At 42.8% G+C, this 27,482-nt stretch overlaps 2 protein-coding genes and 1 long non-coding RNA gene across 4 annotated transcripts; 1 reads left to right on the top strand and 2 right to left on the bottom strand.

Annotated features, from left to right (window-relative positions):
• On the top strand, positions 1–3,207 carry LOC142390215 (uncharacterized). Its single transcript, XM_075475609.1, has 2 exons — positions 1–644; positions 1,763–3,207. The coding sequence occupies exons 1-2, from the start codon at positions 95–97 to the stop codon at positions 2,050–2,052; spliced, it is 840 nt and encodes a 279-aa protein (XP_075331724.1). The 5' UTR covers positions 1–94; the 3' UTR covers positions 2,053–3,207.
• An 810-nt stretch (positions 3,208–4,017) lies between these two features.
• LOC142390214 (uncharacterized) lies at positions 4,018–6,441 on the bottom strand. The gene is made up of 2 exons (XR_012770439.1): positions 6,365–6,441; positions 4,018–4,733 (listed from the first exon to the last, which is right to left on the bottom strand). It is a non-coding gene; the product is annotated as an uncharacterized LOC142390214 (long non-coding RNA).
• Positions 6,442–9,739: 3,298 nt separating this feature from the next.
• Positions 9,740–26,474, bottom strand: impdh2 (IMP (inosine 5'-monophosphate) dehydrogenase 2). Of its 2 annotated transcripts, XM_075476329.1 has the most exons (15): positions 26,007–26,474; positions 23,685–23,733; positions 20,830–20,931; positions 20,661–20,735; positions 20,032–20,238; positions 19,180–19,267; positions 18,849–19,048; positions 18,340–18,430; positions 18,160–18,255; positions 17,197–17,268; positions 15,459–15,602; positions 13,120–13,264; positions 12,362–12,505; positions 10,290–10,373; positions 9,740–10,080 (listed from the first exon to the last, which is right to left on the bottom strand). In XM_075476329.1, exons 1-15 carry the CDS (start codon positions 26,102–26,104, stop codon positions 10,059–10,061), a joined length of 1,617 nt encoding a protein of 538 aa, XP_075332444.1. In that variant the 5' UTR covers positions 26,105–26,474; the 3' UTR covers positions 9,740–10,058. The 2 variants fall into 2 exon arrangements, with proteins under 2 accessions (XP_075332444.1, XP_075332445.1); XM_075476330.1 differs by lacking the exon at positions 17,197–17,268.
• Between the last annotated feature and the right edge of the window lie 1,008 nt (positions 26,475–27,482).

The raw sequence follows: 27,482 nt of genomic DNA, 5'->3' as shown, positions 1-27,482 counted from the left end.
ATGTGACGTAAAGAGCCGCGCAAATATACAAGGGAGGTGTTTGTTTGTAGTAAGTTGATACGCTTCAGCGGCACAATTTGCCACAAAAGAGGAGATGCACAACTGGCAGGAGAACGAAATCAGAGAACTTTTGACTATCCGGGGGTCGGAGATGATCCGTAACCAGATCACGGGCACGGTAAAGGACTCGGTGGTTTACAGCAGGATGACCAAGCTGCTCGCGGAGAGGGGGGTGCACAGGTCTCGCATGCAGGTGATCAGCAAACTGAAGGCGCTCCGAAAGCAGTACATGAAGTATCACCAACAGAAGACGCGCTGCGGCAACCAGCGGGTCGACTGGCTCTTCTACGAGCTGTGCCGCCGAGCTTTCTCCAGTTCGCATCTGGGAAACCCGGCGGAACGGCGGCGGAGCCCGACGCCCCCGCTTGCACCCTCTATGGCGGACCATACCCCGACACGGACGCCGTCGCCGCCTCCGCCTCCACCTTCAGCCCCGGCCAGCAGCGACCAGCACCAGGAGGTGGTGGTCAGCCTTTGGGACGAAGTGGACGACCGGGAGCTCAATAAGCATTTGGGCCCAGTGGAGGCAGAGGATGAAGAGGAACAGTACTGCCCACCAGAAGAGCTGCATACCAGCAATGCCAGTAAGTAAACTGAATTTGTGTCTTATTTGTTCAGTTGGTTAGTTTAGTGGAGGAGTTTGTGTTGGGACTGGAGAGCAGCTGCAAACTTAAATTCATTGTCCTCAAACAGAAGTGTTTAGTAGTTGGAAGCAAGCTGGACAGTGAAGCTGATCAACCAAGGTGTTTTACCAACTTTGTAAAAGTGATTTCAATCAGGCAGTCGTTCTAAACTGTTTCTACCAAGAGCTTTGCATTTACAGCTTTTCTTGTTTACTGTACTGACGTCTTTGTGCTTAGAAACGGGAACCTTTAGCTTATTGACACAATCTGTAAGAAGCCCAATGAACTTTTTGGGAAAACTGCTGAGTGTGTTCAGTAGCCTATATGGCAGAAATGGACTAGACAAGGCCTGTCACAGTAACGTATCTTTTTGTTGATCTAGCTTATTTTAAGCCCCGTTTTTAGCAAATATTATATTATACTTTAAAAGTACATCCTTTAACATAAGCTATCGCAGCTGTATGGAGCACAAACCAACAAAACTAGGAAAACTAACTTTAACTGGATTAAATTATAGTTGTGTAGTGAATCATTGAATCAAAGCCAGTTTGCACTTATTCTCTCCAGCTTTCTGTCTTGTTGGAATAAAAGTGAAGAGTTGGCTTTGAAGAGCAGATTATTGGCACCTTTACCTGCTCTGCTCTCCTTGTTTATACGGAGCTTACGTCTTGACAGTTTTTTTTTTTTTTTTTTCCCTCTGGTTATTTGGATTAAGCACTAATGACATTATTAGAAACTGTTGTATACGGGCAAAGCTCAAAATAGGTTTCTTGTAAGTAGTGACAGGCCTTGACTAACAGGATTCTTCAAAAGTATACTGAGCTGTTCCCTGAGTAGTTGAATCTTTTTACATGGGGCGAGTCATACTTGAGGTTTAAAACCCTCCGGCCACAAACAGCCAGGGGATGTGTTTGCTGTGTGGATGCACTTTTTCCTTCTGTCCTTTAGATAAAGACACAACCTGTAGATTATCCTTGCTTGGAATTTGTTTGCACTGGATGTTAAGAGGAGCAAATCTGCAAGTCCTGTTTGAATCATGTCCTGGTGATGAGCGACTGTTCTTTGTCTTTGGTTTCTAGCGTTCACCGTTCCGGCCAAGAAGAGGAAAACGACAGTAATGGAGCAAGTCTCCACTCTGGTGTCGGCAACAGTTGCCCAGCTCAGAGAGATGGACGCCGTCATGCAGGCGCAAGAGGACGCCCGTCTCCAGAGGTTAATGAACCACGAGAGGGAAATGCAGAACAATCTAATGAGTCAACTCGTGGCCATGAATGAAAGGATCAGTCGAGAAAACCATGAGAGGAACCTTGAACTGGTGGATAGAATACTGTCCAGGTTCCCTTCACCTTCAGCCTCCTCCAGCCGCTGAATGACTCCTCCAAACGTGGCTATGACACGGTTTCTTTTTTTTTTTTTTGTGCGTGGAACATTTTTAAATATCTCCTCCACCAGCTGACTAGTGCCTAATCCCACATTGGTTTTATTTGACTGTACATGTCGGTGTAAGGAAATCCATTCACTGACACTTGCCTTTAACCTCAAGTCTGCTCAGTTGTAGCTAACACGGATCCAGGTTGAAAACCAGGTCATGGTCACACCACAGCCGTTCTGATGTTTCTGATCACGTGACTGTGTTTTTATCTTAAGTTCACCACGTAGCAGCTGTAAATTGACAGCGGTGTCGGGAGGACACAAGTCACGGAAAATAACAATGAATCTTATTTTAGGAAACGACGATGCTGCGCCGTGATAGTCTGCTATGACCCTGCTCCCCCACGTCTAGCAAGATGCGGTTAAATGCACATTTTAATGCAGTTTTTTGCATTACGACAGCATTAGACAAGAAATGTAAATATAAAAAGACACTTTTTTTGCATGTGTTATACTATACTAAACCCCAAATGATGAATTTAAAACTTTTGCACTCAATTCAGTGTTCCAATTTATATTAGTCACCCTTCTAATCCTCGTCTGTTTGTCATAGATTTGTCACTTCGCCTCCCTGTGGTGCGTTCGCTTTACCTCTGAAGTCGGTGCTGGGAATCACATTTCACCCAATTTGACTGCGTTTTAGTGAGCAAGTCGATTTGCTTATTGTCCCAGTTGATGTTTACAGTTTACAGCAGGCCACTGCGTTGCATCTTTGAGTCGTAAGTTGTGACATTCTGTTCACACTGATATTTATTAGACAGAAAAAGAACTGCACAAAAGAAATCTTAAAGAAGATTTCCAACTTAATACACACAAAACAGCTATGATGGCTTTGAAGGTCGGGACATGCTGATGTTAGCGGCTGCATCTTCCTCTATTATGAAATTCAGATTTTTCCAGATGGAATGGACCAACTTTGGCCCCTCTGATATTTTCCGTGAACACTTTTTTGTGGCCACTAAGTTGCACCGCGGCTCTGAGGTGCAAAACACGAGACAGACAACAAACATACAGTCGAACATTTGTATTTCAGGTTGTTTTTTTTTCTTTTTCACTATTGCAATTTTTTTTAAATAAAATGTCTTCTGTCTCTAAAATGTGAAGCTTTTTTTTTTTTTTTTTTCATCCTTTTGATCAATAAAAAGTTAGGGCTCTCGTATCCAGTTGCTGAGGATTTTCTCTGAAATGTAGATGCTCATTCCTTCAAACGGCAGTTACAAGCAAGTGCACCATGTCCCTGAAAAGCAGGAAGACATCACATGTATGAAATGCTTTTCTATTTCCAATTGTTCATAAAAGTTTTGTTCTGATGAGAATGTTAAGAAGTGGAAGTCTGTCCAAGTGAACTTTTATTCTCTGAGAGGCTTTGGAAGTTGGCTGAACCAAAAGGTTCCTCATTTTAATAATGTCTTACTGGCAGAATGCATCTGAGTTTTTCTTACTTCCTGACAGCTTTTCACACTGGGATGGATGCTTTTTCCTTTGCATCGGTTGAAATATGAAATGTAGATGTTCGGTCGCTGATCGTGCCTCAAAAAGGATTTAATTTGTCGGGACACGGCTCCTCTCAGTGATCAAAACTCTGCCAATCAGCAGAAATTTCAGAAAAACTCGTTTCCGCTCAAAATCTATGTTCTTCTGTAGGAGGATTTGGGGGTGAAAAACTAGCCTGCAGTTTAAAGGAGGGAAGAGGCTTTCGTCCTCATGGGGAAAGGAAACCATCCACTTAGCCTTTATTCTCATTTGGGATACGTTGGATGAGATCTTGAATGTTCCATCAGTACTTGATGACATTTACAGCTGCTCATGCTCATTAATCTGCTCATTTGTGCCACAGTTCACCCAGCACTGCTCAGCAGTGAGCTACAAACGCACCCCCGTTACTGTAGTCAAGAAGAAGCTCTTTTAGTGGTTTGTGAATGGAAGTTTATTTGCAGCACAGTTCATCAGCAATGTGAGATATGAAAATATCTGAACTGGCAGACTTTAAAAAAACAAAAACAAAGGTTGATTAGAAATTTGACGGAGAATCCAAAACGGTGCTCTTCTGGCTCTTTGAGCGTCGTCGCAGGTGTCCTTCTTGGCTGACACGAAATTCCCGGTTGCATTTAATGTGCCAGCAATCCGGGAGAAAACGTGTCATTGAGGAAAAGCACCTCATAGTCATCACATGGTTTACAACAGCCCAATAACCTCTTATCAGTAATGGGATGCCTCACTGGTTGGTTTCACTTTCTTTACTGGCAGCTGAACCTCAAACGGACCAGTGTTGAGCAGCTTTTATAAATGGTGTAGCATTGTAAAGGCTAAACAGGCTTTTAGCCAACTGGGATGTGTCTTTCTATTGTAGATACATTATTCCATGCTTTAAAAAAACAATAAAACACAAATTATTCCCTGAACAGACTTTGACCTCAGAGATGCAGAAGTAACCTGCAGCCGGTGGGAAGGAGGACGCCCCGCCGCCTCGTCAGCTCAGGATGTGCTGTGCATTGTGGGATGGAAACGGACCCCATAACCAGCTGGGGCTCAGAATCACAGCTGCATTATGGGTTCCGTTACAATCCCACCCACAAAAAAAAAAAGAAAGCAGCTTCAGGGCTGGACTTTTGGTCAGCGCTGCAAAGAGAGACGAGAAAATAAAATAAATTAACTGTTAAATAAACAAGGAAAGGGATCATTTTTAAACATTGTTCTCCAATTAAATCTGAGTCTGACAGAAAAGGACACTTAAGTTGGTGGCAGCTTCTTTTGAAATGTAGAAAATAATCGTTAATTGTGATGGTTGGCATATTTCAACTTTTTTGATAACACCGAGCAGTGGAGTTTGGATTGTTTTCCTTTTTCACCTTGTTTTGTTGTTTCTGTGAAAACTGATTTGAAAGTGAGAAGTGATCCCAGCTGAATAATGCTGTGGCAGTAATGGCACAGCAACAAGCTGATGCTTCTCTGGCTTTACAGCGCAGACCTGACTTACTTTCACATGACCACTGAAGAGTCACTTTGGCTCATTAAAGTATATTTGACTGTAAAGTCTGACTTCTTGTTTCAAAATCAACTCGGCGCAGTACTTTTCTCGGATCCGAGCAAGCTGATTATCAGATTGACAACATGTTTAGCACTTTTTGGAGGCTGGGAAATATATGCAGAATTTGATTTTTGTTCAGAAAAATCCTAGAAATGCATTATTACAGAGGCTTAAAGGACAAACGGGTAGCAAAATGATCAGAATGGTGACTAAATGTTCCAGAAAACAAACACCAACCACAGAAAAGCTGATATCAGTCAGGTTTCAGCATATATTTGAAAATGAAGCCAGCATTCCAAAGAATAGAGCTTTTGAAATCATCCCCTTTATTTTGGTTAGCTCTTGAGATTTAAACTTGCCCATGTCTGACTTTTATTTCTGAGCAAACAGATTTAGGAACAAGATTAGATTCCCGAAATACCGATGGAGTGACTTCTCTTTCCAGTCTACGATCTGCAGGAGGAGAAGCAGCAGCACAAAGCCATTCATGTATCTGATGTGGTTTCCCATTCTCAGGTGGGTTAAAGACCCCAGTCCTAAAGTTTGATGACTTTTTTTTGTTCGTTACATTTTTTGAGATTGGCCCATCACTTCCAGTAACACACTTATGAATAGCCCTGCGTTGATAATGAAGCTCTTTCTTGTAAAACCTGTTGGGCGTTATCTTTTAATGAGACAGACGGAAAAAGAAAGCAAACAAGTTGAGGTATGAGAGGTCAGGCTGACGAGGAAGAGCTGAAGGTGATAAAACGAAGGAGGTGGCTGAGACCAAACCTCAAGGAAGAGATTTCCATCTCAAAAATATGTTGTATAAATCTAAAATCTGAAGCTGCCTTAAACCTTTAACAAGCCGGAGCCTGAAAAAAAACGGGACGACCTAAATGGAGATGAGACAACAGCCGCTCCAACATACTTTCAGTTTTTCATCTATGCTTCAACACAAAAGAAAACCTGAAATATGTTTGAGTTTTGAAGCAGTTGGAAGCGTTCTGGACCAAGCAAACTCATTTAAGTGAGGAAAATGAAGCCATTCGAGAGCAAAGTTGTTCGAGCTTAGGCTGAATAAGGGGAACAGTAAAAATAAGTAGCTCAACAACTGACACTCGGAAAACACAGAAAGCTGAATGAGAGCAGAGTGAAAACACACAAGCCGCTGCCACAGAGGCTCGAACTGTTTAAATGTTTGACAAAGGTTGAAAAAAAGAAACATTCTGGAGCTCACCAGCGTCTCAGAGCGAGCGGCGCGTCGTCCTCTGCAGTCTGTCAACAGCTCTGATAGTCCAAACTTCCTCTTTAAGTACTCCAGATTTATTTCACTTTCACTTCTCGTGAGCAGACAGAACTCCTCCCTTCCTTCATTAGGCCGCTGCCTCCCTGCTGCGCGCAGCCAGTAGGCTACTTTTCTACATTTTTACTCGTCTTCCTTTTAAATCCAACTCCAAATGAGCAAATAATTTTGTTTCAGTTGTCAGGTGAAGCTTAGACCTGTGCTGACTGACAGGATTTGAATGATGTTTTTACATTGTGATCAATGGTTTAGGGGTTTATTCTGTCACTTGCGTGCAGTTTGGCTTTGAAAGCCTGTTTGAGCTGCTTGGGTTGTTCTGAATAAACGGCTTTGTGCCCCGGGATTTTCACAGGAAATCTGTTTACAGCCGGTCTGTGCTCCTGATGAACAGATGTTTGCTGTGCAGCTACACATCTGTTCATCTGAGATTAAAGTATTTTAGGTTTTAATTTTGGTGAGCAGCCAGTAATATTGGCCCTGAGTGAAGCTTACCTGCCGCTTTGCTCACCTTTAGGTTCTGTGTTGTGTAAACGGCTCCTTTGACCCTCTCGCCCAAGTTTTCCATCTACACTAACAAACTGTTTGTAGACGGGCTGTTTGCGTGTTCTGTGGATTCATAATTTGGAGATTGTGAACTGATTTCACGAGTTTTGTGTACATGTTGCATTATTCTCTATATTCTCCCACCTCTTACAACCCTTGAAAAGAAGGATTAAATCACCACTCTTGTATGTTCATACAGGTGTTTTATTTCATTCAGGAGGGGAAAAAACATGGATATGAGATCCAACTATTCCATCTATCAGTCGTACCAAAATCACTTTTTTATCCGTTGTAAAAAGTGATTTTGGCTTTTTATTTTAATTTTATTTTATTTTAGATCAGGTGAGGATAGAAAAATGATGGAATCGTGAACCCCAATAAATTAATTTGGTACCGAATCTTTTACGACTGCTTGAATTCTTCATCAATCAGGTTCCAACTTTCTTTTCCAGTCAATTTTCCACCAAGAAGGATTGAGATGCGGACTGTTTGCTGGCCGTGTCATTGAGCTGTCTCTCCTGAAGAGGAGCTCGAATGCGCTGTACTCTTTGGCATCATATATATCTTCATCCTGATAAATCACTCGGTATCACCAAACCTTTAAATTGAAGTTAAAATGAGCCCTCCTGTGCATTTACTGTAGATGCAATAACTACCAGCAGGTTCTAATCTTTACCTGACATTAGCCCCATATCACCACTGATTGTGGAAATGAGTTTTTCTTCAGGCAGTTATCTTTGTCTCGTTGGACCTGCATCAAACAAAAGTTACATCATCATCTCCTTTCTTGATTCATCACTGAATATCACTTTTTTTTTTTTTTTTATCCATTCCAATTCTCATTTTACTTGCTCCAAATTTTAGACGCATCCGTCTGGGAAAACGCAACGTATTTGAAGAAGTCTCTTTTAGATGCCGACTCTTTGTATATTTAGACTTGTGCAGGTATTAGTTTTAGAAGTGCAGATTACAAGGTGATTCTCAAATATTTTTTTTATCTAGAAAAAAAAATGTCCAACTGTTAAACTGATAGTTAAGCTTCTTTTACGCAGTAAAACAAATGAACATCCTCCAGGAGTGGGCTGCTTCCATACGTTTTAGCAGCGGCTGTACGAGCGCACATGACTTCCACGTCACTCGGATCATGTTTGATTGTAGTTATTCTGAAGTTAAGGTTGGTGTACAGAGAAGCTTTTGCAGCCATCGCCCCAAAATTATGTAACGACTCCTCAGCAGAGCCTGTTTAAGTCTCATCTTAAAATGGTGTCTTTGGATTATTGTCCTGCTTTTATCATATTTTTTTATGTCTAATGCAAAGCACTGTGGTCAAAGGCAGTTATTTCAAATGTGCTTTAAAAGTTGATTGTACTTTGGCTTCGTGGAAACTGTGGCAGAGGTGGGTCGGACACGACTTCAGTACAAGAAGCATCTGGCTTCAGTAAACTGTATTTCATGGATCGGTGTTTTGTTTCACATATAAAACACTCATCTTTCCATTGTGCTAATTGTGGCCTGGAAATCCACTCTTTTCTTGTCTTAATTAGAAACGTCTGCCTGCCACATGATGGATGATGTGAGACAGGTGTGACCAACAGAGTGTGACGGGACCGCTCCCATCGCATCCGTCTGGGTTTCAGCCTGGAAAGTCCGGAGCATTCAGAGGAGCATTCAGAGGAGCACCCGATAGTCCCTGGAGACGATCGAGCAGGAAGGAGGAAGGTGAGGTGGGTGGAGAGCAGGTGGAGGAACACAATGAAACCCGGCCTTTACTCATCTTAAGTGAAAAGGGAAATTATTGATACACGATTTTTGTCTACGATAAAGAGTACAAATTTGTTTCATAGATCTAATCAAAGAGGAGCTTTTTGTTTCTTATCTCACCAGAAAGTCAGAAGATGCAAAACTTAGATTTATGGGATGGGACCAATACGTTCCAGACAAGTGTATTTTAAAGTGAAAAAGTTCAATTTGTCTGCAAACAATGTTGCTCAGTATTTTCCTAAAAAAATAAATCACATTTTTTTACGCTTGCCACTATAACCATTTGGCTTTAAATACAATTAATAAAATTCAAACATGTTTTTTTTCAGGGAGGCGGTGGTGTTTTGGAAAATGTAAGTGCCTGAATTTATAGACAACGGTGTCTTTTCTTTACAAATCTTTTGTTAAACGTAATCTTCTTAGTTTAACCCGTTAAAATTCCTGCAATTTTGGCCCAAAACACCTAAAAGGAAAAAAAAAGGCATATCAGAAATAAATTAACGCTGTTATTGAACCATTTGGAGTAGAGGCTCGGTCTGACAGAACTTTCTCGTGTGTTTATGGATGTAAGACTTGTTGTGGACTATTTCACAGGAGTGCATTAACTGGACCCCTGCCAATGTAACTGGACCATTTTTGTTGGTAGTTGGAATCCTGTGAGGCCTCATAGGTGAGCTGCGTGTATTGTACTGGTTTGGCATAAGTGTCTACAGTTATGATTGTATCCTGAAACGGCGAACATCGTTCAAATCTCAGGAACTTTAGCTTTTTTTTAACGGTGTATAACGGGGGCTGAGGAAAGCCCCAGAAATGTTGTGAATTATGCAACGTCTCTGTTACAAGCTGCAGCAAGTCCTCATGGGACGTACTTTTCCTCCTGGGTAATGAGAAACTTACTGATAAAACTGCCTCTTCATTGTTTTATTAACTAGGCCTTTTTTTTTTCTCCAAAATGATATAAAAAAATGTTAAGTAAAGTTGTACAATTGACCAAAAACAGACAACTTGTGAAAAAACAGGTAAGCTTTATTGTTGAATAATCATTTTTCTTGCTTTTAAAAAAATCGTCACAGCACAACATTTTTAACAATACGACAGAGTTTTCATTTTAAATCATGTGCATTTCACCCCCTTTCCAAACATGTTGAACAGACGATGCATAGATGATAATGGCAGGAAAACTGATGAATCCTTGGAAGAGTGGAGAAGGAATTTGCTTATTTTCATCAGACGTTAGATCGGTGTGTGTAGAATGGGAACCAGGCCGGTCAAGTAGTGCGTGTTTGCATATGTTGGGATTCTCCGTCGGAAAGTTTCCTCCTCCTCAAAAGAGACGTTTCTCATAACTGTGAGAAAGAAAAAGTCAGAATCAAGAGGACAGATCACACTACGTGATGCTCTGAGGTTTCCTGTAAAGACAGACGCTGCAGTAGGCAGAACACGGGCACAAAGAGGAAGTTTAACTTTGTTTGTGGTAAAGACGTGGAAATATGAAACCAAAGCGAAAAATCAAAGAATGAATGGATCTGTGCTGAAGAAACAGCAGTTGGTGTACCTGTGTAGGCTGTGAACTCCACCCTCTGTTTGAGCAGATGCTGTTCTCTTTTCAAATTTCAGATCTCCGGTGTACATCATGGCTCTGAGGGGAGAAAACAGACGCTGTTAGGATACCGGAGCAACAGTAAGACTGAAGATGTACAAATTGTGAAGGACTTTTAAACTTTTCAGTGCGAGTCAGGAAGACGAAAATGTAAAAATCACAACATCTGTAAGGCAACGCAAATTTTAGATGGTAAAAAGTAAGAAAAAATTGGGGGGTGGAGGTTTTGAGAGGTACAGTGAGAGTAAAGAGTCCTTCGATTCAATTAAATGTACTTAAAAAGCTACACTGGGGTGTGGTGAAACAACCACCAAAGGAAAAGCTTTAAATTAAAGATGGGACACCCCTCCACCTGCTTCCAAAGGTAGTTATTTATTTATTTAGTCTTTTCAGCCACCTTCATGGGGAGGAACTTCGAGGTCCGGTGCAGTGTGAGCTGGGCGTGCCGATTCCCGGGGTCGCAGACTGGTTTGGAAAGAGCGACACCAACTAGATATTAGTTCAGCTCACATTACCCGGCCTTCTTGGAGTCTCTGGGTGGTGTCACCTGCGGGGTACTTTAATGCCCACGTGGGCAATGATTTGGAGGCCTCCCTAATCTGATCCCGATTGTAATGGACACAAGTCCAAAATCAAAACACCAGGTTCGAGCATAAGGTGGCTCATATGTGTACTTAGGCTAAAGGTCATTGATAGACAGACCTGCAGCCGTACATCTTGAAGGTGATGAAAAAGGGGCAGAGCTGCCAACTGATCACCAGCTGGACAGAGGGAGTTTGAAAGCGTTCTGGGAGTGAAATGCCATGGAAGTATGAGATTCACCCCAAGACACCCGAGGTTCTGGACATGGTGGGGTGGTGCTTCCCATTTTTCAGAAAGTGAATAAGTACTACTCAAAGTACGAACGAGTAGTCAGCGCCTTAACTACAGTAAACGGAGCGCTGGAGAATCGGATGGATAGCTAAAGGCTACTCAGAACAGGGGCACCAGGAAAGCAAAGGTTTCATCATCTATAAACAGTTCAAGCTAAAGCTGCTTCATGTTTTTTTACACAGCATCACTTTGTTATACACTTTCTTACCTGCAGATAACTGCATAGCAACATGGACCGCGTTTAGTATCTGCTTGAACGTCTAAATTTTTTAGGTTTAGTCTTAAATTCACTCTGCTCGCTCGAAGTAACTTTTAGCTTTAATTCATCTATCAGGAAACCATCTGATTCTCAAAATGGAGTTCCATCTACCACAGGTAAGACTCTGCAATATTCCAACAATTCACCTTTTTTTTTTTGAGTTTCCATGTTGCAGAGCATAGTTTGATTAATGCCCATGTAAAGTCCCTCTATACAATTGCGATCTTTGCAGCTATCCAAAGTTTTATATCCACCTAAGGCCGTCCTATTCTGTACAGCTCTGCTTTGGGAGCTGGCGTTAACACATCTGTGAGAACAATTCCAAAATAAGGTACTGTGCACTTAAAAATGTGTCACTCTTAAACAGACCAATATACTCCAAATATGACCTTATTCTCATTAAGGTAGTCCGAAAAAAAGGTCTTCACTGGAATATTGCTGTACACGTAAACATGGGAGTGATGGGATTAGAATATCCTGCAAGGGCTCCGATACACCAAAACCAACATGAGGCCTCCACATGTCATCAGCATCTGGGCAAACAAAATGGCACTTGAACACACCGCCGGCCAGGATGTACAACCTGCACCTGAGTAAATAAATCTACGTTGTGCCCAAAGGAACTACTTATTAAAAAAAAGCATAGGCAGCTGTTTTTTTTTTAGAAATGAAGATGAAACAAGACATTGTGTGTAACAGCCAATCAGAGTGAGCTCTCTCACAGGCCTACATGGCCCCAATTCCATATGTTGAGTATGCTGGAAAAAAAGTCTGATGCTCCAGACAGCCGACTGTCGGTTTGGTGCATAGAAGCCCCGAGTGGAGCCAATTCTCTAATGTGATGCTAATGAAAATGCATCCGTTACCCTGGCAGTAATTATGTTGGTCTTTGTACCTGAGCTGCGTGAGGCTTTTGGCTCCGATGTCCTGACACGAGTGCTGAACGCCAGCCAACAGGTAGGGGACAAACTTGTGGATCGAGCCTTTGTCCTGCACGGCTCCAGAGACACCCTGAGCCACCTTAATCTTATCGCATTCACTGTGAGGGGAGAGAAGAAGAAATTGAGTTTAGTTAGACACAGCATATTTACAGTGGCAACATTGTGACTTAACCCGTAGGATCGAGTGACTGTAAGGCGAGGCAAAGTTGTTTCAGCTCTGAAGTGGCAGCGAAGGCTGTGAGAGCTGAATCAACATCTGTGCAGGAAACCACATCTGTCCCTCTTTCTCTACACTAACATGTCGCTATGCTACTTCCATCTGTCAGGTGTGGATGAGTAGACAGCAGAATTATACTGTAGGTACTGTGTGTACTGCCACCCAGTGGACCAAGATTAGTGATGCTGGCTGCACACATGCAGTGCTGTTTGTTGTACGAGTTCTCACGATTGTGAATGGTTGTCTTCACAAATTATCACTCATTGGAGCTTTTTAATAAAATGTCTTCCACTGTCCAAAATGTCTTTTTTTGGGTTTTTTTACTTTGACAAAAAACAGTAATGTTTAGAAACCACAAAAAAAGAAGAAGTGTTGAAAGCTGTGGGAAACTGTCAGAGAATTAGATTTCACAGCAGACATTTCATGAAGGGCTTAGCCCTTTTCACTGTGGGAGGGGTATGCCCGCGAGTCTCCTCTGTAGTTATGTTTCTGTACCTGAAGTATCTGGTCTGGGAACCCAAATTTTTGTCCATGGCATCCAGTGAACCCATACCACGATATTTCTTCAGCCTGATGCCGTCAGAGAAGAAATATTCACCGGGAGCTTCGCTCGTGGCAGCCAGCAGAGAACCCATCATCACTGGACACGCCAAAGGAAAAAGAACATGTTAGTGTGATGCATTTTCAAGAGAGCTAGATAATATTTGAGGTTTTACACAACTTTTTTTTTTTTTAGCTGTGGCCGTTAGGTGGTCGGTGCCTGTCGTGGCGGCAATCCCCGAACCCGCTGGTGGACACCAGTGGTGAGGGAAGCCGTCAAGCTGAAGAAGGAGTCCTATCGGGCCTTTTTGGCCAGTGGGACTCTGGAAGCTGCTGATGGGTACCGACAGGCCAAGCGGAACGCGGCCTCGGCGGTTGCTGAGGCAAAAACCCGGGCTTGGGAGGAGTTCGGGGAGGCCATGGAGAACGACTTCCGGACGGCCTCGAGGAGATTCTGGTCCACCATCCGGCGGCTCAGGGGGGGAAAGCGGTGCACCGTCAACACCGTGTATGGTGGGGGCGGGGCTCTGCTGACCTCAACTAGGGACGTCGTGAGTCGGTGGGGGGAATACTTCGAGGGCCTCCTCAATCCTACCGACACGCCTTCCGATGAGGAAGCAGAGTTGGGGAGCTCGGACGTGGGACCTCCCATCTCTGGGGCTGAGGTCACCGAGGTGGTCAAAAAACTCCTCGGTGCCAAGGCCCCGGGGGTGGATGAGGTCCGTCCTGAGTTCCTCAAGGCTCTGGATGTTGTGGGGCTGTCTTGGTTGACACGCCTCTGCAGCATCGCGTGGACATCGGGGGCAGAGCCTCTGGACTGGCAGATCGGGTGGTGGTCCTCCTCTTTAAAAAGGGGGACCGGAGGGTGTGTTCCAACTATAGGGGGATCACACTCCTCAGCCTCCCTGGTAAGGTCTTTTCGGGGGTACTGGAGAGGAGGATCCGACGGATAGTCGAATCTCGGATTCAGGAGGTGCAGTGTAGTTTTCGTCCTGGCCGTGGAACAGTGGACCAGCTCTATACCCTCGGCAGGATCCTGGAGGGTGCATGGCAGTTCGCCCAACCGGTCTACATGTGTTTTGTGGACTTGGAGAAGGCGTTCGACCGTGTCCCTCGGGGACTCTTGTGGGGGGTGCTCCGGGAGTATGGAGTGCCGGACTCCTTGATATGGGCTGTTCGGTCTCTGTATGACCGGTGTCAGAGTTTGGTCCGCATTGCCGGCAGTAAGTCGGACATGTTTCCTGTGAGGGTTGGACTCCGTCAGGGCTGCCCTCTGTCACCGATTCTGTTCATAATTTTTATGGACAGAATTTCTAGGCGCAGTCAGGGCGTTGAGGGGGTCCGGTTTGGCGACCTCAGAATCGGGTCTCTGCTTTTTGCGGACGATTTGGTTCTGTTGGCGTCGTCGGGCCGTGACCTTCAGCTCTCACTGGAGCGGTTCTCAGCCGAGTGTGAAGCGGCTGGGATGAGAATCAGCACCTCCAAATCCGAGACCATGGTCTTCAGCAGGAAAAGGGTGGAATGCTCTCTCCGGGTCGGGAATGAGATCCTTCCCCAAGTGGAGGAGTTCAAGTATCTCGGGGTCTTGTTCACGTGTGAAAGACGAATGGAGCAGGAGATTGACAGACGGATCGGTGCGGCGTCTGCAGTGATGCGGGCTCTGCACCGGCCCGTCGTGGTGAAGAAGGAGCTGAGCCAGAAGGCGAAGCTCTCGATTTACCGGTCAATCTATGTTCCTACCCTCACCTATGGTCACGAGCTGTGGGTAGTGACCGAAAGAACGAGATCGCGAATACAAGCGGCCGAAATGAGTTTCCTCCGCAGGGTGTCTGGGCTCTCCCTTAGAGATAGGGTGAGAAGCTCGGTCATCCGGGAGGGGCTCGGAGTAGAACCGCTGCTCCTCCGCATCGAGAGGAGTCAGATGAGGTGGCTCGGGCATCTGGTTAGGATGCCTCCCCGGTGAGGTGTTCTGGGCCCGTCCCACTGGGAGGAGGCCCCGGGGAAGACCCAGGACACGTTGGAGAGACTATGTTTCTCGGCTGGCCTGGGAACGCCTTGGGGTCCCCCCAGAAGAGCTGGAGGAAGTGGCCGGGGACAGGGACGTCTGGGTCTCTTTGCTCAAGCTGCTGCCCCCGCGACCCGATCCCCGGACCAGCGGAAGATGATGGATGGATGGATATATATATATATAAATATAAATATAAATATATATATAAAAGTTTTGATTCCCAACAGATAGTGAAGTCAAATCTAGTACAAGGCCAGGTATATTTTAAATAAAGCATCATCTTTACCCGTTGATGCTCCTAATGCTAGGGCTTTGGCAATGTGTCCAACAGTCTGGATGCCTCCGTCAGCGATGACTGGCACACCAAAACGCCTGGCGTACTCTGAAACTTTATAGACCGCTGTGGCCTGGGGTCTGCCACATGCCAGCACTGAAGGAGTAAAGAGGAGAAAGATGGAGAAGGATTAAATGAGTACACACATGTACAGCTAAGAAAGTTTATCATTTTCAGCTTTCATATCCTGACAGGAGCCATGCTGGCTGTCTGACTCGTCATCTGTGCTAGACTGTAGATCTTTGATATTGTTTCTCTGAAAGAGTCAACAGGCTCCAACATTTTCTACTTTGAAGTGCTGCCAAAGTAGAAAAAGGAATTCTCAGCCAACTGATTATTTGATAAACTCAAAAATGTCCCAACTGAGTACATGCATAGTAAAAGGTCCCAAAACCACTAATGGAAGGAGGAAAAAAAAGCAGTGTATGAACAGACAGGCCGGGGGCGTGTTTCTTTCTGTTATGTTGGTTAAATGTGAGAATGAGGAAGTTAAACTTGTCACATCAGCAGGGAAATAGGACTTCGCTTCCAAGACTTGTAACCAAACTCAGGAACTATCTGCCTGGGTTTAGCTTAAAAGAGTGACTCAATGAACTTTTATATCTCGAAAAGATTCTAACCCATAAAAAGAAAAAAGGAGACACTAACAGAGTGTTAACATCAAAATATCTCAAGAGAATCATCACAATTTTTCAACCACACTGGTTTTACTTCTGGTCAACTCGGGGCAGCGAGGTACTTACTAAACGAGTGTTCCTAATTATCCTCCAATGTATTTGATCACTTATCAAAGCAGCAAATGCAGTAAATGGTTCTTTATATCATCAAGCCAACATACTGAAGTAAAGCAACACAATGTGGGTGTTGCTGCAGGTGGAACCGTTGCATCTTTTGTTCTTCTAATTCTCTGCAGCTCAGAATGTTCAAACAATAAATCTTGATTTTTTTTCCCCCTTTTATATTAAACAAACATGATTAAAGCAGAATTAAAAAGGAGAAAAAGATCTGAGATATCTCAACAATGCCGCCGAGACTCCACACAGCAAGTGAGCACAAACAGGTTTTCAAACATGATCCAAATCAAAAGTTTGGTTAAATATCAGGATTTGCTTTTCACAAGTTACAACCGGGATCATTCAGATCATTTAAGCTGTAAAACAAACCTGCAAGCGGACAAAAACATGTTCCCAACCAGCCCCAACACCACTGCAACATCTGCTAAACAGAGACACCGTGTGGCAGCAAATTACACGACTGGCGCACCCTCTGCCGATTACTCCATGATTAGGAATGTGTGTTAGCAATGAATCAAAACTATGGTTTTCATGTAGATGTGATGAGTGGGGCAGGCTGTCACAGCAGCAGCAAGTGTTTGGACTTTATCTGACCCTTTAGTATCTATACACCCTGCATATGAGCCTCAATCAGATGACATCAAAACCAGAGACCAAAAGGTCAGTAAAGTCGGTGGAGGAAGAGCAACATTCACGTCAGATGATTAACAGATTAGTGTAGACACAGGAACAAGCAAAACACCAAAACCCCAAAACCCAAGCTCTCAAAACCTATCAAACCTACATCTACAGATGCAAAGCTGTCACCCAAATCAATGCAGCAGGCTGTGAAGGGGGAGGGGCACTGGAAGAGTGGAGCCAATCAATACCCAGCACAAGCCAGCAGGAGAACTTACTGGAGTATCCTGTAACAATGGTTGGGATTTTGGGGCTGTGGAGCTTTAAATCTGGTGGTACACTGAAGGGAGCTAGACATGGACACACAGACACATCAAACAAGGTAGGGAAGAGAATTTAAGGGGAACAGCAAAAAAAAAAAAAAAAAAAAAGCAAAAAAGTACCAAGACAGCAAGATGAAGATAAGGTAAATATGAAGAAAATAATAAGGAAAAGAGAATAAGCAAGAACTGCTGATGATTTGAGATGACGTGGTCGAGATGAGGACACACTACGGTCAGAGACGCAGCACAGAGACAATATATGCCGTCACGACATCAGACAAAACACTGAGACTCATCCAAGTCATCAAGTTAAAACTTAAACCAAATTGTTTCTGCACCCAAACAAGTTCAAATAAAACCCTTCTTTAAGGAAGAACGCGCAATCTATTAACAACTGTATGTTTATGGAAAGAATCAGACAACAACGTTAATCTAGAACTAAATTCACAATATCAAACCTTTGTACGTGAGATTCCCAAGAGAAATGCAACTACACACTGAACCCAAAGCCGATGTAGCTTACATAGAGCGCTGCTTATAAAAGCAACACGATGAACAAAGACAAATTGTGCCAACTAAAAAAAAAAAAAAAAAAAAGACTCTGGCCAAATGTTCCAGATGAAAAGTTGGTTACTTTCCCCGCAGAAACTGAAGAAGAAACCGTTTTGACCATTAAAACCAACTTTTTGTCTTGCAATAAAATCAATAAAACCAAAATTTTAAATATCTCACGTTACACTGCCGAACCATTCAAATAGTTCAACCAAACCTAAAACCTTCATCTGCCTCACATCTTTCTTTCCCTTTTTGACTTCCAACAGCAGCCTTGGTGGCACCAGACTGGCTGAGAGAAGTTTTGCAGATGGGGCAGATTATGCAGTGGGTGGTGTTCTTTGAGTAAGGCCATCGGTCACCCACCTTCCTGTGTGATGCAGATGGAGCCGCTGCCCATCCCCACTCGCAGTCCATCCACTCCTGCATCGATCAGGTTCTTCGTCTGAGCTGCGGTCACAACTGCCGGAGACAGGGGGAGACAGAGGCTGTTAGGGCTCAATAATGAACACATTTCAGTGTGTAGGTAAAGAAGAGTGTAGTTACCATTGCCTCCGATGACCTGTAGGTGGGGGTACTTCTCTTTGATATATTTGATCATGTTAATCTGGAAGATTGAGTTGCCCTGAGATGAATCCTGGTGGTAAACAAGAAACACGCACCATAAAGCACCTTTTTATTTACAAACTCTAAAAAGCAACTTCAGTGTGAAGTGAATCCAGGTCGAACAAAAGAGTCTGCACACCATTAAATTTTAGTCTTAATTTAATTATAATTTTATAAAATTATAATTATCTTTATAAAAAAGATCACTTGTCATTTACAAACTCACAGGGAGAAAATTTATGGCATTGTCTCTGTTATGCACCGTGTGGAGGAAACCGTGTACTAATGCCACAGAAATAAAGCAGAAAACCATCAAAAACCAGTGTGTTTAGTTGTCAGGGAACCCAGTGGAAATCGACCGGGAGCAGGTTTACCATTTCTGATGCATATCGTCCACTTTATCATTATCATAGTCTCCCTCCACCCTAAAAGGGGTGCTTCCTACATACCAGTACGACCACATCCACCCCGCTCTGCACCAGCAGGTCCAGCCTGTACTTGTCATCGTTGTGGGTGCCAATGGTGGCGCCGCACAGCAGCTGTTTTCTCGGGTCTTTGGAGGCCAGAGGGAAGTCTCTGTTCTTCTTCAAGTCTGTGCGGGCGATGATTGACACCAGAGAGCCCTCCTCATTTACTATGGGCAGTTTACCTGCAGGAGGAAGAACCACAGAGATGAAAACATGGCACCTAGGTGGAGAAAAATCAGTTTTATGCTTCATCTTTAAATTTCACGTTGCGTTAATTAAAAGGCAGACGACATAATATTTGAACAAGTGTCACCTTTTTTACTCCTCTGAAGGATTTCATTAGCTTCTTTTAGTGTCACGCCAGCAGGGGCAACCACCAGATCCTCTCGCTTTGTCATCACCTGTCAAAGTGGTGGTGATAGAAAAGGGTTTGAGAAAATGTGTTTACCCCCAATGTTGCTGAAGGTATTCTGAGATGTCACATTTTAAAGACATCCATTTAAAAAAAAAGCTCAACGTCACGTTCTTGAACATATTTCACTCTTTAGCTCTAAATGACTGGCAGGGAGTCCGAGTCCCTGGGCCTCAAGCAGCCTGAGTCATTGGGGTCACATGTATATTGTTCACACACACAACCATCATGTGGGTCATTCGGGTTATTGAGTCACACATTACGCATTTACTCACAAACATAGGTCTGAACATAGGTCATTAGGGTTGCTGTATTTGGATTCTTTACTCTAAAGTCTGAAGTTGTCACAATTCTTACGTGCGCAGATAGCATTAAAGATTTTATTGACTCACGGATTGTGAACGGGGTCCAAAATATACATCGATTTTTTTTTCTTATTATTGGCAAAAAGCAGGGTCAAAGTTCTCCTGCTGTTAGTACGCATCTTTAGAAACATTTCAAACACAAATTAACTACATTATTTTGGATTTGCTCAATGAAAAACCACCAGTAACATTGTTGTGTTTGAACACATTGTCTTCATATCTTAAACTTTAGGTGTATTTTCACTAAAAACACTCAGCAAAATCATCAGTGACTCCACTGAAATTTGAAAAACATCTGTGCTTGCTGGTGTGTTGGGGCAGCAGCAACCTCAGTAGAGTTAAGAAGGAAGTGCGATCCAGATCTAAATCTTTTAGCAAAAGTATTCACCTCACTCAGTGGCAGGTTGTGGTCTTCCTCCTTCAGGAAATCAATGTCTCTGGAGGAGATGATTCCCACCAGCTTGCTGCCCATTTTGCCGTTGTCTGTGATGGGGATGCCACAGAAGCCATGCCGCGCTTTGGCCTGGAAGACGTCCCGCACTCGCTCGTTGGGACTCATCACCACAGGATCTGTAATGAAGCCCTGCTCATATCGCTAGAACAGGGAAGGAGGTGAGGAAAATCAGGAATAGGGATTTGGAATAATTACGGACAGCAGTAGATGAAGCAATGGAGGGAATAAAAAAGAAAAATCACTTCCTACAACCTACAGCTAGAGAGCAAGGAATGCAGAAAACAAACACCGACCTACTGGACCTTACTAAAACCAGACTACTGCAGACACAAGGACTTAAGATATGCATGAAAAGATTAAGCAAGATGGGGAAGATGAGGATAAAGGTACAAAATGAACAAAAAACAAAAGGAAGTTAATCATGACTGAAAGAAGTAAAGACACTTGCAAAAGACAGATGGGAGGCTGGACAGAGAAATTGAAACAACTTCTGTTACAATAAAGTGTTAAAAAGAAGTATGTTAAAGAAAGAACAACACCACACAGACAATCCTCATCACTACCTTGACTTTGCGAACTTCGTTAGCCTGGAACTCTGGAGTGCAGTTGTGGTGAATGAAGCCGATGCCCCCCGTTAGCTGAAAGAAAAACGCAACTGAGCGTCGCCACATTCAAACTAGAAGATATTACAGCTGTCCAACAACCCAAGGATACTGTGCGTGTCATACTCACAGCCATAGCAATAGCCATGTTGGCCTCTGTTACCGTGTCCATGGGAGAGGACACCAAGGGAGTCTTCATGGTGATCTGTTTGGTGAGCGCTGACGTCAGGTCCTGGACAAAAGACACACATTGGAATGCTTCTGTTAAACTGTCACAGAACAGGTGTAAATGTTTCACACGTTCTGGCTCCTGGTTTGTATCAAAGGTCACATATATACACACACACACACACACACACACACATATATATATATATATATATATATCAAATTTATAGATATTAAAAGTTGATTTGTGTAGATGAGCTCTAAGTGACACCGATCCAACAAGCAGAACTGTAAAGGCTCTAGCATGGTTGCCGCGTCTGCTAACGCGAGCGGTGTTGATGTCACGATTTCGTGCCAGCTATGTGTAGTGGCGCAAGCTGATGCGCCAGTAGTTGCTAGCTCCGGACCAGGACTTGACATAATGTGGGAGGTTGATGGCTTCGTGTCAGAGCATTGGTTGTGGTTATTTTCGGACGTATCAGGCCTCAACTTAACCAAAAAGTTGTCAATCGTTCTTTTAATTATATCACCCGCGGCTACATCCACTGTTTAACTGACGAGCCGAGGTTCATCACCTCTGTGTCTGACTAGCAAGCACGTGCGTGTTCAAACGTACACACATGTACACGGGCCAATCAGGGGGGTCCCGCCCTTCACTGTGTGTCTGTTGTTGAACCACAGGGAGACTTTCAGAGTCGAGCAGACTTTTTTTTTTTCCCCCTCGAACGGGTGGTTGCACCTGTGCGACATCAGATTTTTTTTAGTTGCACCATTGAGAAAATTGGTCGCACTCTAGAGCCCTGCTTTTGAATGACACTTTCAAGAGTCAGCAGTGTTTTTGTTCTGGAGGTAAAAAGGGGGAAATATAAACAGTAAAACAAAGACTTAACTATATGACATGCAAAAAGATATACACTCTGCTGTGCCTTATTTGCTATCCAGCCCACAGCAGAGAGTGCAGGATAGGAAGGCACGATCCTCACTTAAAACCAATGTATGGCTTCCACATCCCCTTGTGTGCAAAGCCTGTGTGGCATATTCAGTCAATTGCACCTGTTTATAAAGACATTTTAATCCGAAAAGCTTGTGAGCCCATTTTACACACTAGATACATAACACTATTAATTTGATCTAATCTGTTATGGAAATGGAATGTTCTCGCTCAGTGTTTCCTTTAATCAGACATGTCTGTGTGATGGTAAGTTTGGAGAATCCAGACCTAAATAATGAGATGGTCCAACGCTGAGATATATGATATTTACCTAAGATATGTATGCGCTGATGTGTCAGTTGGATGCAACAAAGTCCAAGACAACTTTAAAGAAATCATGATGAAAGACACGTGTTGTTCGACACACACATCTGGGAATAAAGTAAGTAAGTAAGTAAGTATGCCCTTTATTATCCCACAGTGGGGAAATTCATTCGTCGCAGCAGCAACATACACACACATACAGCTCGTGCAAAAGTAGACATACATACAGACACAGGATCAGGAAGTTAAAACTATATAAGGGAGATAATAAAATAGGGATGTTATATAAAAATAGAGATATTCCTGTCTAAATAAATGCATTAGTAAAAGGGCTTAAAAACTTTTAAAAAATTTAAAAACCCAGAGGTAGTGCAGTGTTAGCAGCATCATACAAATAAGAAAAAGACTAAAATAGTAATAAATAAATTAAATTAAGAATTAAATTAAGAAGAGGGGGTCACAGTAACAGCTTAGCATTGTCATCATCATCATTATTATCACCATCATGGCTACCGCAGGGACTTGTTGTTGTTGTTGTACAGTCTAAGAAAGGACCTGCGGTACCTCTCTGTCTTACAGTTAGGGTGGAGGAGTCTGCTGCTCAGTGGGCTCAGCAGGGCTGCCACTGTTCCATGCAAGGGGTGGTTGATGTTACCCAGGATTAATGACAGTTTTGTCATAAAGAGGATCTGGCTTCTGTGTTCTTTGTCTTGCATCTTTAGCAAGCTACCTGTTGCTAAAGATGCAAGACAAGAACATTTTCCATTACTATTATCTCCAGCCCCATTGCTCCCAGTCTGTTACTTTTGTCTCTTGTAGAGTTTAAAACAACTGCCCAAAGAAACCCTCCCAACACTGTGAAAAGGACAAAAAAGAAGTAACACACTGCATGAGTTTTTTTTCCATTTGTACAAGACTGGGCAGAGCATGAAGAGCAGTGTGACAGTCTTCACCGGGTCACAGTGTTCTCACAACATGTCAAACTCAGCAACAGTCGGTGCTAGTGTGACAACCAAGTGGTGACAACCCAAAAAAAAACAGCAGCAGTGGATGGAAGCAGCTTAAAAGATCACTTTTCTTTATGTTTAAGCTTGGCGAGCAGTCACGTTTATACATGAAGGTTTAACTGTACAACTGAAATTCAAAGCTGCAGCACTGAAGGTAAAACCGTGGAGAAGGAAAGTCTCGACAGCGCTGCTATTTATTCAACAAAGCAATCTTTCAGAATCCTCTGAGCAGCTGATAAGTCAAATTCCTGCCGTTTGTCCGTTAATGTGACTGCGGCAGTTCAAACAGGTCCAATTATTCAAGATTTCTGTCTCCAAGTGGTACAATATTTGTTGCTCGTTGCCACCAGATTTATGGAGAGCAGTGAATGTGTGAAAGAGACTTTCTGTGGGAGGCTTATTTGGGGATTTGATTTTGTTATGGGAGGCACACAGCTGATGATCCTCATTCATCACCTTAAATGATCCCAGAATGAACATTATCCCAAAGACAGATGAGTGTGATGTGACATCAGCTCTAATCAGACTTTGTTCTAAATATTGATTCTCACTCACCACTTGGTCAGCTGTAAAGTCGATGTAGCCTGGCAGAATGAGGAAGTCGCTGATGGAGAGAAAGAACAGTAGTTTAGGGTGGAAACAAACTAGATAATACAACACCTGTCCATCATAACAGCATTCAAGTTACCTCAGCTAATCCAACATGAAGACAAGAAATAACAAATTCACAATCTGAGGCCTCGCACTTCCAAACTGAAAAGTGAAAACTTGAGAAAGACACCAAACAATGATCAGCTCCTGTTACTTATCCAGCTTCCCTGCACAGTTAGGGGACGTGTAATAAATACACATATCTATTAAGACATATTTACACATTTCTGTGGAGCTGAAAGCTGTAACGACTGAGAACCGTTTCTTTTTTAGTTCATTCAAGTAAAACAAAATGGATTTAAAAGGCTTGAACAAGTTCAAGCTAGGCATAAGAATTTCTCTTTCTGTGAAACCTTCAGATGGTGTCATGTTTCAGAAAAGTGTAAAGAATACGCGCGCAGGTGTGGCTGCGGGGGCCCGTCAAACCAGAAAGAGAAGGTAAAAGTGCTTTGAGCTAAACGGACGGCTACATCAACAGTAGTCAAACCAAACTGTCAAATAATTGGTTCAGTAGGTCTTAGGGACACCAGTGAAGGAAAAAGGGGGTTTTATTTGTAAGTAAAAAGCTCAAATTATTGATTGCCGAGTCTGACATGATGAAAAGCATGCCTGAATAGTCGGACCTTCTTGTTACATTTTTACTTCTTTTGGTCTCAGTTGTGTCTTCTCTTTCCATTTCCCATCGCTGGCGCACAAATTCGCTGAATGCATTCATCTATTTAACACTACACTGCTGGCTGGCACTGAAATAGCTCTTTTGTGTTTGTAACTGTATCAGATGAGCTTTGCATCAGATGCATCAGCAAGAAGTGGGGACAAGCACCGAGGAAGGAGTTTATCTCATAAATAGCAGAAAAAACCCAAAACATCTGCCAGATGGAGGAAGCACCACCTTAAAGCATGAACGATCCATCCAAGCTGTCACGGTTCAATGCGTCATTAATAGTTGACAAGTTGAATGTGCAACACGGGGAGGAAAAAAAAAATCATCACCAGCAATTGGCCACCTATTCATGCATGGCATGAAACGTATTCAGCAGATTCACTGAATGCATTCATCCATTGAAAACTATGCTGTTGCCTGGCATTGGAACAACTGCTGTGTTTGCATCAGCCAGGCTTTGTATCAGATATCACACCAAGTCTAATCCGACATGACTATTTATTTTAGCAATCAAGTCCTCGGACGCAGAGAAACTGCTAACGATTAGTTATTTTCAAATGCAAGATATCTAGCTAATATTTGACTAATAATTCCTTTGAATTGAGGGACTTTAATCCAATAGCTATCCATCACTATCGAAGCCAGACCATGAAAAATTGGAGCAACTAAAATGGCCTCCACTCATTCCTCAGCAGATTTTACTTGGAGCAGCATTTTTCTTGAGGGAAATGTTTATTTTTTTTTAGTTTCTTCTTCTATTCACAACTATGCGTTGCATCAACTAACCAAAAGGTAGCCAGTGAGGCAAAATGAGGCTCAACATTTTGGGTTCCTGCTCAGTGTCTGACCACAGCTTCAGCTTCTCAGTAGTTGGTTAAAAAGAAAAATCCCAAAATGGTCTTTTAACGATTTGATGTACTGCTGGTCAGTCATCAAATGAGTTATATCTATTCAAAGAAGGCGACCTAACACATATTCTAAATATAGCTCAGATCCACACAGTTCTACATAACAACACAGGGATCCATAAGCCAGGACCTAAATTAAGGACCAGTGAGTGTGCTGAAAGTATGTCACTATTTTAATTCCCAGGGAGCTCCAAGTCAGATCAAATCTTTTTATTTTTAACGTTTTAAGGCAGGTACTTCTGTATCAACGTGTGTAATATCTACAGTACCAACAATTAAACCCTGTGAAAAAAATTAAAAGTAGTAACGAAACCCAAGTGAGAATAGTTTAGTCTGACGTGGTGCCAACAACGTGTCATCTATTTCTCTTGCTAACGCGAATTTCTCTGTCATTCATCTATAAAAGGTAATTCATTAGCACACTTTTGTCTACAATCTTGCGTTTTTCCAAATGTGAGTATTGTAAAAGAGCGCCAATTTAAAACTATTTGTTGTTGAAATAACTTTAAAGTGGGAAATGTATGACAGCGTTTCTGGAGCTCAATTTACAGCAGCGACGAGTCCCCCTTTAAAGTAGTGCTATTAATATCCATCATGTTCCCACATTGGTTTTCAGGTTCATTATCATTTGTGTGTGTGACCGTGTGTCTTTACTTGTATGTGAGCCCGTCTCCACAGTTGAACAGCTGCTGCCCCGTCAGCCCGTCTTCGGGCACGTAACCGGTCTGCCCGCTGATGAGGTAGTCCGCCATGCCGTCCAAACACAACTCAATTAACAACAAATGTCCTTAACCAGCTGTTAAGGTAAAGAGGGAACACAGAAGCACAGAGACAGAGAGCGGACACACACTGGTCCAAGAACAGAGACCGAGAACTTTCTGTCCTGGCGCACCGAGTGTTGACCTCTTCCCGGTAAGCTAACGGTTCCGCCGACTTCCCGCTCCGGCAGCCTGGCTGAGTCCTGCTGTCCGGGTGTTTGTTAACAGTTAAAAGCTGTGCACAAAGTCTCAATGTGGGGAAAAATGTTGTTTTACGGTCTCTCTGTGAGCTCGAGCCTGCTGTTCATGTTCTTTTCACAGCTCCCTCAAACACGTGCAGCGCATCCCCCTGACAGCTTCCGACAACTACGTCACATCCGGTCAAAAACCTCCTGATAATTTTCCGGTAGAAAATGATCTTACAGTCACAAGTGTACATAATCCAACTATTTAAATTCTGAATTCATATATATATATATATATTTATATATATATATATATATATTTATATATATATATATATATATTTATATATATATATATATATATTTATATATATATATATATATATTTATATATATATATATATTTATATATATATATATATTTATATTTAAGTATACGAGATACACTGATAGTAAACTATAAACTCTAAAACAGGTATTTTCCAAATTAATCGTTAAATAGGGTTAAAGCTACTCAAATTTGTTATAATTGATTATGATTAATGAAGATAAGCTTGCTTGTTTTCTCTGAACAATTCCATTTTCTCGCTGGCCTGACAGGTGCAAATACCAAGGAGAGCTGTAATGTTGACCTAAGCTCCATCAATTTGTTCATTGTAGAGAATATAATGCATCCCCAATCAATGTATTGACATACTGGAAGCTACAAAGCAAAATCCCTCCCACTGTTCTCAATACTCATCCAATTTTACAGTTGTAAATCATTTCACATCCACATGGAGCTGTTTTTCAGAGGAGCTACCTGCCTGTCCTGCTTCAGAGTAAACACTTGGGGGTGCCATCGACCATGCGAATATCGAACTGGGTCACGAACAAGGTCAAGCAGCAGTGGAGCAGTAAATACTTTCTTGGTACACCGTTACACTTCGCTATATAAGGCTGGAGCAGACTCACCAGGCCCTGTAACAAGCTGCCAGTTTGATAATGTCAGAGGTGGCCCGGGTTTCTGAACCACGAGTCAAAACAGCTGTGAAAGAGATTTTAAAACTGTGATTCGTCTTCAAAGATGATCTTCTACATCGACACTAAATGCTTTTATTTCACTAAAAACTTGGTGGAACCGCAGACAACACGTTAGGAGGCCCCAATACAAATATGAACTCCTATAACCTGTGGCAACTTATGAG

This window comes from Odontesthes bonariensis, chromosome 10 (genome assembly GCF_027942865.1).
Source record: "Odontesthes bonariensis isolate fOdoBon6 chromosome 10, fOdoBon6.hap1, whole genome shotgun sequence".
In the NCBI taxonomy this organism is placed as follows: domain Eukaryota; kingdom Metazoa; phylum Chordata; class Actinopteri; order Atheriniformes; family Atherinopsidae; genus Odontesthes; species Odontesthes bonariensis.
The sequence above is the reverse complement of the archived record's forward strand: the minus strand, read 5'-3'. Positions and strand labels throughout refer to the sequence as shown.

What these genes read in the sequence shown, in the direction of transcription:
- LOC142390215 (XM_075475609.1), top strand. Translation starts at nt 95, where the DNA reads ATGCACAACTGGCAGGAGAACGAAATCAGAGAACTTTTGACTATCCGG. An exon ending in GCTGCATACCAGCAATGCCA is followed by an intron (nt 645 to 1,762) that starts GTAAGTAAACTG and finishes TTTGGTTTCTAG; the next exon opens with CGTTCACCGTTCCGGCCAAG.
- impdh2 (XM_075476329.1), bottom strand. Translation starts at nt 26,104, where the DNA reads ATGGCGGACTACCTCATCAGCGGGCAGACCGGTTACGTGCCCGAAGAC. An exon ending in GGAGACGGGCTCACATACAA is followed by an intron (nt 23,734 to 26,006) that starts GTAAAGACACAC and finishes TCTCTCCATCAG; the next exon opens with CGACTTCCTCATTCTGCCAG. An exon ending in CATCTGCATCACACAGGAAG is followed by an intron (nt 17,269 to 18,159) that starts GTGGGTGACCGA and finishes GTCCATGTCTAG; the next exon opens with CTCCCTTCAGTGTACCACCA.